The sequence below is a fragment of the Adiantum capillus-veneris genome, chromosome 21, assembly GCF_014529385.1.
Source record: "Adiantum capillus-veneris isolate H3 chromosome 21, ASM1452938v2, whole genome shotgun sequence".
In the NCBI taxonomy this organism is placed as follows: Eukaryota; Viridiplantae; Streptophyta; class Polypodiopsida; order Polypodiales; family Pteridaceae; genus Adiantum; species Adiantum capillus-veneris.
Window position 1 is genome coordinate 120694397 of NC_140951.1, and position 9807 is coordinate 120704203.

General features: G+C 40.7%; 1 protein-coding gene across 1 annotated transcript; it reads left to right on the plus strand.

Moving 5' to 3' along the window:
- Positions 1–8663: 8663 nt before the first annotated feature.
- On the plus strand, positions 8664–9534 carry LOC147431628 (pterocarpan synthase 1-like). Its single transcript, XM_086494614.1, has one exon. The coding sequence runs from the start codon at positions 8782–8784 to the stop codon at positions 9388–9390; it is 609 nt and encodes a 202-aa protein (XP_086350740.1). The 5' UTR covers positions 8664–8781; the 3' UTR covers positions 9391–9534.
- The last annotated feature ends 273 nt before the right edge of the window (positions 9535–9807 follow it).

Here is a 9807-nt window from a genome sequence, read left to right on the forward strand (position 1 = left end):
ACGGGCCAAAGAGTTAGAGATGGTGATCGACGCACTCCAAGGGGAGTTAGACGACATACTTAATGTCATCACCGATCTACAAAGGCAAATGCAGGAGCTGAGAGCAGAAGCTGAACAACATCAGCTCGCTAGAGATAAGCAACAAAAAGAAATAGAAGAGTTGGGTGAGCTGCTTACCAAACCGTCAGATGCGTGCAGAGCCAAGGATGATCAGCTGATGGAAGTTACAAATGAACTTCTCACTACCACCCTATTAGGTCAAAAAATCCAGGTACAGTTAGATGTAGCCAATGATTCTCTACAGTACTCAGAACAAAGAATCAATGATCAGGCGAGATTCTTGTGGCAAATACGAGAAAATCCATCTGTCACCTCGATCAAAGGTATAGACGAGGTCTACAAGGAATTAGAAAATAAAAATAAATACCTCGAGCTGGAGTTGAAGTTAGAGCAATCTCAGCACAGAGACCTAGCCTTGATGCGGGTCCAAAGAGAAGACGAACTACTGAAGGAGATAGTTGAACTCAAAAGAGTAAACTAGCTACTAAGAGAGGGAAGGCCGGAAACGCAAGAAGAGGCAGGCACTTCGGAGCAACCTTAGATAGAAATACCCTCAGTATTATTTGCTGAAATGGAGACACGGTCCACAGTAGAGCTGAGTGGCGAGGAAGATTTTCAGGTATCCATTACAGAAGAAGACATAGTCCCCATGGTCCAGCTCTCAAAGGCTGAAGAAGATGCACTAAAAGAAAAAGTTACACAAGAGGTAGATGCGCAGTGGAAGGCAGCAATGGATTGGGGGCTGAGAATACTTCATTCTATCAATGTCACACAACTCACTCCCAATCAAATAAATGCACAATGGCACCAACAATCCCTGCCCTACCTTCTGATAAAAGTTGAGTTACTACAGGTAAAAGAAAGACTTTAAACAGATATGCAAGTTGAGGGCGCAGATAAAGATCACCCAAAGTGGAGGTTGAGTTGGCTGAATAAAAACCCAAGATACCTGATTTTGTTCACGAGAGCACATGCGGCCCTGCAAAAAGATCCGACTTTCTGTCTTGTACCAACAGTAAGGACCTCGATAGCACATGAGGCACTACTCAAGAAGCGACCAACTTTGCTAAACTACCCCATATTGCCTACTCCAGAAAAGGCGTCAACAATTGAAGAATACATGGTGAAAACCCTAAAGGGCACCATGTCATTCTTTAAAAGTCTACCAGATTTGTCATGTGCTATGATATATAAGATCTGCCGAATGCTGCTCACATGCATCAAAGTGTTCAATGAGCCAGAGCAAGCAGGCACCCCTGGGATGTCATTCCTCGAGGGTAACAAAGGTTTGTGCTATGATCTCAGTGGCCAACCTTCCAAGAAGTCCTCTATGGCTTCTACGCCAGATGCATGTTTCTATCTTCACACAATATATTGGCGTTTGAGGAAGCGTTCTACACGGGATACTTCACTTGGCAAACGAAGATATTTGCACCACTGATCAGCAACCTCACATCAAGGTTTGTAGGCTACTCAGTGGTGGAGTTGAAAAACGGAGTAACTATGCAGCTTTTGCAAGTTCCAGATAAACAAAGGAAGATTAGATACCAAAAGGCACTAAGTGCGCTTAAAGATGGCCTCACCAGTTGCCAGTCTAAGACTACTTCATTCCATAAAACTGTGTCAAGGGACGACACAGGCGAGGAGGGGGGAAATGTTAGCAGCAAGCTAACACGGATACCATTTTTCAGAGTTCTCATTGTAAAACACTTTTTTGATAAGTCAGGAATATTGTAGCTGCTATTTTCTCGGATAAACTCTGCAATTAATGAGCCAGGGCTACAAGCTTCTAAATTGTATCAACCTGTCATTACCCTTCTTTGGTAGAACTCCCCGATTATTAGTTTTGACAACCAAAAACCTTGGCTAAGGTATAAAAGCCAATTTTTGTAAGTTATTATAAAGTTTTGGATAATGAAATACACAGTGTGGGCTAACGGCGCTCACTCCTCTCCTTCTTGCGCTTCTACTCTCTTCCCGGTTGTCACATTGCAGTCGCGTTTGTTTCATTGCAACCGCAGGTAAGAGCTCTACGCATTGACGTAAACATATTTTGTAGCTTTTGACGTCGCTGACCCATGGCCAAATTTCGTCATAACTAGGAATTTACACTTTCAAATCAAAAACTAAGCATAGGCGGGGTATGGGGGTATCGTTGCTAAGCATTTAGATGCATTCTAGGTCGAAAACGACTAGGTCAAAAATCCATTGTTGTTAATAATCGTGATTTTAGAATTTGATCTAAAGTGGGGTTTGAGACCATAAGCATGTGTGCTTAGGTCTTATAAACATGTCCTAGAAGTTTCGTTATGTTTGGATGTCATTTGATACTGTAACAGATGTGATTTGTTTGCCGATGAGCGATTGGCTTTTGGTGATTTCAATCACTTGAGTGTAGCTTGAGTTAGATGCGAGTTGTTAGTTGTTTTCCAAGAGATTGACAACCTCTTCTAGCCTCTATGTACTAGTCGAGTCAGCTTCATCCCATGGATTGACAATTTAATCGTGGTTCTTGCTAATACTCTAATAAGATAGGATGGTGAGGTTAGACATGCGTCCCACAGTAAGTAGCAATCATTGTGATGGTAGAAAATGAAAAGACTTAGTTTTGACTTCTTAGTTGTGTCAAAAAGTCACAATACTTACTACTATATCTATATTTATATTATTTAGACTCTTTAGCAAGGCCATGTAGTTTCACTCCAACCTTCAATTTTAAAGGGTGATTACTTTTGTTTTTGTAAAGGATGGTTCTACTTTGCATTTCGAACGCCGTAAAGAACGTCGAGCACAATAAACCATGCTTTTGAATTTTAGGTTGAAATTTAAAGAATTTATAGTATTGACACTAAAGCTTGCAAAATTTTGCCAATTTTCTTCATTGGCAAGCTTGAAATCTAGCAAAAAATTTGCAATTTTAGTGGCCAAAATACACTAATTTTGGCTTATTGCAACCATTGAGAATTTCAAATAGCCTCAAAATAGAAAAGCATGATAGACATAGAAAAGTTGAATACCCAATATAACCACGATCGCTCTCTCCACCCCGAGCACACCTATTGAAAATCTGCTACACCCTTGCATGGGACACTAGTGTGTGTGTGTGCGTGTGTTAGAGAGAGAGAGAGAGAGAGAGAGAGAGAGAGAGAGAGATTTAATTATCGTCCACGAAGGTCAAATATGACCTATGGGACCAAAACAAAACATTACATCCATTATTGTGGGGTGGAGGCCTGAGATACATATTAGTTAGGGACTGAGGGTCCATTAAAGGGGAAGGAAAAAGGGTAGGAACAATTGGAGAGGAAGGTGGTGCTGCACAAAGAAATGCTGAGCTAGGGTTCTTTCGAACGAGAGAGAGAGAGAGAGAGAGAGAGAGAGAGAGAGAGAGAGAGAGAAGAGCCCTAGAGGCATCCATGTGTCACTTAAAGGGCTGCTCTACTTTTTCTTTTGAAGGCCATAAAGAAACTCCAGCCCTCAAATTTATTACTTTGATATCTGTACTACTTTTTTGAGCTTGAGAAATCCTCGATCACTGAAGTCTTCCACGCATCAAAAAGTTCTCTCTCTCTCTCTCTCTCTCTCTCTCTCTCTCTCTCTCTCTCACACACACACACACACACACACACACACACACACACACACACACACACACACACAAAATGTGGTCAACATACAAAACACTCTTTGGTTGGCCCAACCTCATTGTACACACTACATAAGCAACATTACATAGAGCAAGACACACCTTTAAGGTGGTGGTCATGGGAGGCACAGTTATCAATAATTGATAATTATTCCTTCTATTTTGAGAAATTCAATGATTATTGAGCCTACTCCATGGTCGCACAAAAAGATTGAGCCCAAACGGAACTTGTGTTGCTGTCACCTGGTGGTTGAGCTCCAACCACGAGCCGTTAGTTGGCCTTGGATGCACCTCACAACAAAACGTATGCTTTGCATGTGCTGCAGCTTCCATGGCCGTGTAATTGACTCTTTCTCGCTCTCAAAGAGGTGCAAATGACATTGTCAACATGCGCACGCTTTAAAAAAGAACAAAAAAAGGTACAGGCGATAGGCGTTTGCAACTATGCCAATTTTGGCATACTTAAAAGAGCGTTGGCATAGTAGAATTGAGTTGCTTCACTTAGGAGGCTCAGTTATCCACCCAACTTACTTATAATTGAGCCTCCTGTGATGACTCCCTAAAGTAGGCTTTCTATAGTTGTTGCTAGTCTAGGATGTTAGGGACACCTAGGCCATGGGGGCTTGCCTTTGCTTCTAGAACCACAAAGCCCTTGGAGAACCCACGGTTTTGCGACTCTTCTTTTAAAGCATCATCCACTAACTTTTCTTATTTTGCTTTATATTCAATCCCAAATTAATATTTGCATTATAACTCCATCCATCTTTGTTGCCACATATTAAGATCAGGTTGAGTGAAGATCCACTTGAGGCTCTTATGATCTGTATCTAATTCAAATCGCCTTCCAAGAAGATAATGTCGCCATACTTTAAGAGCGTATACAACGACCAGCAATTCCAAATCATATGTAGGATAATTTGACTCATGAGTGCATAACTTACGAGACTCATAAGCTAACGATCTCCCTTCTTGAGAGAGAACACCACTAATTGCTTGTCCACTTACATCAGTGAGTACATTAAATGTCTTTGAGAAATCTGAGAACTGTAGTATTAGAGCATTCACCAAAGCTTCCTTGAGTTTCTCAAAGCTATCTTGAGAACATTCATTCCAAGCAAATACTTTAGTCTTCTTTAGGGTGTTAGTCAATGGAGAAGCTTTCTTAGCATAGCCTTCAATAAAGGGACGGTACCATCCCGTTCACCAAAGAAATTCGCGTACTTCTTTGATAGATTTAGGTTTAGTCCAAGTTAGCTTCAATGTTACTTGGATTAGTAGAAATGCCATCCTTGGATACAATGAATCCCAAAGAGAGAGAGAGAGAGAGAGAGAGAGAGAGAGAGAGAGAGAGAGAGAGAGAGAGAGAGAGAGAGGGAGAACTCATAGACACACATAGTAGTTCTTATTGGAATACTTATTATTTTGTGCATTTCCAATGCATCCAGGATTGATTAATAATATATTTGTTAATTACAAGGCTGTTCATCTTAATGTATTAAAAAACAATTGACCTTGTAAGAGCTTGTACTGGCCGTATTCCCATGTCTATATTTCATTGTTATAGATTGGAACAATGCAAGAGCTTGTGCTAGTTGTATGCCCATGTCTATATTTCATCGTCATAGGTTGGAACAATCCTACGATTCCACATAAAGCTAAGCTAGACACTAGAGAACCAATAATGTGAGTTTCGGGAAGCCATAAAAATTAGTAAACTAGACTCGATTTTGGAGCCAAGAAGTCAATGATTGTGGTGAAAGGAGGCAAGTTCAGCACTCCAAGTTTATTTAAGGAGATGCACGTTATAGTCAAAATCACCAAAAACCTAGCATGAGCCGCGTTGTAAGATTTCCATTTTTTTGCAATTAAGAAATAATGTACAAAGCCCATTTAAAGAGGCTTGATTTTGAAAAATCAATGAGAAATTGTCCAAATCTAGCAAAGGTTGGTACTTTTTGAATCTTAAGCACCTTATTACTTCAGCCAAAAAAAGTATGAGCCAGACTCGGACAAAAGTCGACCCTCGAATCTTAACTGGAAGTTTCACGATTACTTTTTACAAAAAATTAAATGGAATTTTGGTAGATATTGAGAGGAGATAGGCTAAGATATCACATGGCCTCGTAGATATTGGAGCCAGATTTTCTCCATTAAGTAGCAAAGACAAATAAAATTAGCAGACTTGAAAATTAGCCTAGACAAGTGCTTGGGAAGGTATCTTGACCATCCAGGAGGTTGAAATAGCAGCTAGGGGTGCCTGCTTGAAGAGTGGGGCTGATGGGGGAAGCTGTTTGCGCAGATGCTTGGTTGTCAGAAGCTATAAAAAGACCAAGATGGCTCGCATTTCGACTCGTACTCGAAGACCTCGGCCAAACATATCTCATTCGTATAGAGAGATCCTTCTCAAAAATCACTAAGAGAGCAAAAGTCTAGTGGTTAAGCAAGATCATTAATACTAATCCTAGTTAATTAGTAATAGACATATTAATCTATGTCTAATATTCCTTATTATCTTATTAATTATGGAAGATTAAACATTGCTCTACTATTGAGCACTCCCTTATATGTTATTATATTTTTAATTACTTAATCTTGATTATGATTTAGTAATCTAACTAACTATTGATCTATATTAGGACTGAAAGTGATTAATTTTAGTCTTAATTAAGGGGAAATATATCAATTAAGCTTAATTAATTACAAAACAATCTTTAGAGCTTGTAAATAATGTTAGGAATCTGTGGAAATTATGTCAAAAAATTCTAATTAATTTTACTATTTAATTAGATAAAAATTTAATATTTTTTTGCATAATCTTAATGGGAAAATTATAAATTTAGTTTATTAAAGGATGAGATAATTTTCAGAGAAAGATTATAGTGTTGAAAATTGTGAGAATTACCCAATAATTGGTCAATGAGTTCCAATAATGTTGCCATACTTTAAGAGCATGTACAACGACCAACAATTCCAAATCATGCGTAGGATAATTTAACTCATGAGTGTATAACTTACGAGATTCATAAGCTACCGGTCTTCCTTCTTGAGAGAGAACGCCACTGATTGCTTGTCCATTTACATCACTGAGTACAGTAAATTTTTTTGAGAAGTTTGGGAGCTGTAACAGTATTGGAGCATTCACCAAAGCTACCTTGAGTTTTTCAAAGCTAGCATGAGCACGTTCATTCCAAGCATATACTTTAGTCTTCTTTAGGGTGTTAGTCAATGTAGAAGCTTTCTAAGCATAGTCTTAAATAAAGGTACGGTACCATCCCATTAACCCAAGAAATCCATGTACTTCTTTGACAAATCTAGGTGTAGGCCAAGGTACAACAACTTCAATGTTACTTGGATCAGTAGGAACGCCATCTTTGGATACAATACATCCCAGAGAGAGAGAGAGAGAGAGAGAGAGAGAGAGAGAGAGAGAGAGAGAGAGAGACCGAGGGAGAGCTCATAGACACACATGGTTGTTCTGATTGGAATACTTATTTCATGCATTTCCAATGCTTCCAAGATTGATTAATAATATATTTGTTAACTACAAGGCTGATCATCTTAATGTATTAAAAACAATTGAACCTTGTTCTCCAAGCTGCAAGAGCTTGTACTCGCCGTATGCCCATGTCTATATTTCATCGTCGTAGAATGGAGCAATCGTACGATTCCACATAAAGCTAAGCCAGGCACTACAGAACTGATAAAGTGAGTTTCATGCATTCATAAAAGGCAGTAAACTAGATATGATTTTGGAGCCAAGAAGTCAATGATTGTGGTAAAAGGAGGCAAGTTCAACACTCCAAATTTATTTAAGGAGATGCACGTTATAGTCGAAATCAGCAAAACCTAGCATGAGCCGCTTTTAGTGGTACAAGCTACTTTTGGGGTGCATATACAAGACTAGTGTTAAAAGGAGTTGTAGGCATCGTTTATGAACAGTTTGATAAATAGCTTAGAATTCATCTCGGTAATGCTTTTGTGTTTAACATTTGTCATAAAATGTCATTGTATAGTTTCATTTTCACATTTAAGTATATAGCAATATGTTCTCAACTTACGATGATCTGACTTCATTGTGAGCACAAGGCCGAGTAAAAAGCTACCCAAAGTGCATTATGGGCAAGACCTAAAAGGCTTGTTGTTACTTTCACAAAGTGTGTACAAAAAGTTGGTAGCAAGTTGTATAAGTTTGGAGCTGTGAATGGTATTGCGATGTGACTGTGTGGCGAGGTCATGCATGGAAGAGAATGGCTTTCTTCTAGATCTTGAAAATTTCAAGCTAGAGCCTTCAAATCTTAAATCCCCACCGATCGAGGCTCTTGCATTTGAACTGTGTGGAAGTCAAACTTTTTATATTAATTGCAAAAGGGTCGGGATTGATGGTGCCCTTTTGATTAAAGTGTTGGCATGGCAGTTTTATCCTCAATTCCCTAAATTGAACCAATAAAAGAGGAAAGGACAAGCATGGCCAAATGTTTCAAACGAGGTTTTCACACTACAATGGTCCATAAAAATCTGCTTTTCCTTTGCAACTTCCAAGGGAGAATTATTGGAGAACCTTGAATTTTAGTCTTTCCCTTGAATTTTAGTGGAGAACCTTGAAGTTGCTATGGAATGACGATTGAGGATAGGGGATGCCGCTGGTTTACTTTTGTGTGTGTTGCCTTTCCCTTGCGACGTGGATAGCGGAAGAAAGTCAATGTGCAGCATGAGTTCTCATTGGTCAGCTGTAGAGAGAGAGAGAGAGAGAGAGAGAGAGAGAGAGAGAGGACCCCGCTCGCGGCATCCTTGGATTCCACGTTGGGCACTGCAGCGCAGGTTCTTATGTAGCTTTCATGCAACCATAAAAGTCAGTCTACTCGCCGACTTTGAAGCTCAGAATTCAACATTTCTTGCGCAGGCTGGATCAGCACTCCACGCTGATCATATAAAGAGATGCAAGAGCGGGCTCATATTATAACATGCACATCTTATAAGCTACTCATAGCTAGTGCTGATCCTGTGTTAATTGCACGGCATCTTGTCAACATTGTGCCAGGCTCTAGCTATATTAATACAAATTATAAGCTATAAGGATGACCGCCTCTGCGGTAGCTGCCGTCATTTGCATCATGGCGGTGCTACTGCCAACTTATTCCGCAGCAGCTGCTGCAGCTCCCGCTCCTGCAGCTTATAGAGATGATCCATATCGTGCTTGCAAGCAGAGGGCCGCCACTCTGTGCGGACCCAGCGCCTTCACCTTCTATTTGCACAACACCGTCTACAACCCCGCCGTGGATAACAAGGACTACTTCAACTCCGTGTACGGGCTGTCACCCAACGTGACGTGGCCCAATCCGTACTCCTTCGGCACCACCTCCACCTTCGAAGACCCCATCACGGAGGGCCCCGCCAATACCTCGCAGCAGATCGGCGTGGCTCAAGGCCTGTGGCAGCTGGACAGCAAAGTGGGCTACACGCTCTTCCATATCTTCACGGCCAACATCACCGAGGGTGACTACAAGGGCACCATCTCCATCCTCGGCCAAATTCGCGAAGCCGACCCCGTGCGCTACCTCACGGTGGTGGGTGGCACGGGCGATTTCTTGGGGGCCCGAGGCTTGGCCACCAACCGCCTCGTCACCATCGACCATACTGCCCCTGCCACATGGACCCTTTCCTTCGACCTGGACCTCTACTATTGATCCTACATCACATCACACGTTTTTAATTGCCGCCAATTTTTTTGCTCATTCAAAACAACCATGTTGCTGTAGTGCGGTCCCATAACGAATAATACAACTCATAGAGTCTCCTTATTTTCAATGATAGCTCTTCTTTTGCATAAATTGATAGATATGGATCATTAATGGCCTATAACAATTTGGCATGGAGTAGCTTTTCTCACGTCCAGAAACATGATTGCTTGCCGTGTTCGCAAAAAGTCGGTGTCACCTTACAATCATACCACTTGCAAACTTGATGATGCACATCAAGAGCCAAAGGAAAAACAAAGATTCGTCAACAAGTACCGTAAAAGGTCCAAAAAACAACTCGAACTTTGAAAAATTCATCTCTGAAAAAGAATAGGAAGGAATTATATGCAACTTGACGAAACTGAT

Excerpts from the sequence above, each read along its gene's own strand:
- LOC147431628 (XM_086494614.1), top strand. The coding sequence starts at position 8,782 with ATGACCGCCTCTGCGGTAGCTGCCGTCATTTGCATCATGGCGGTGCTA.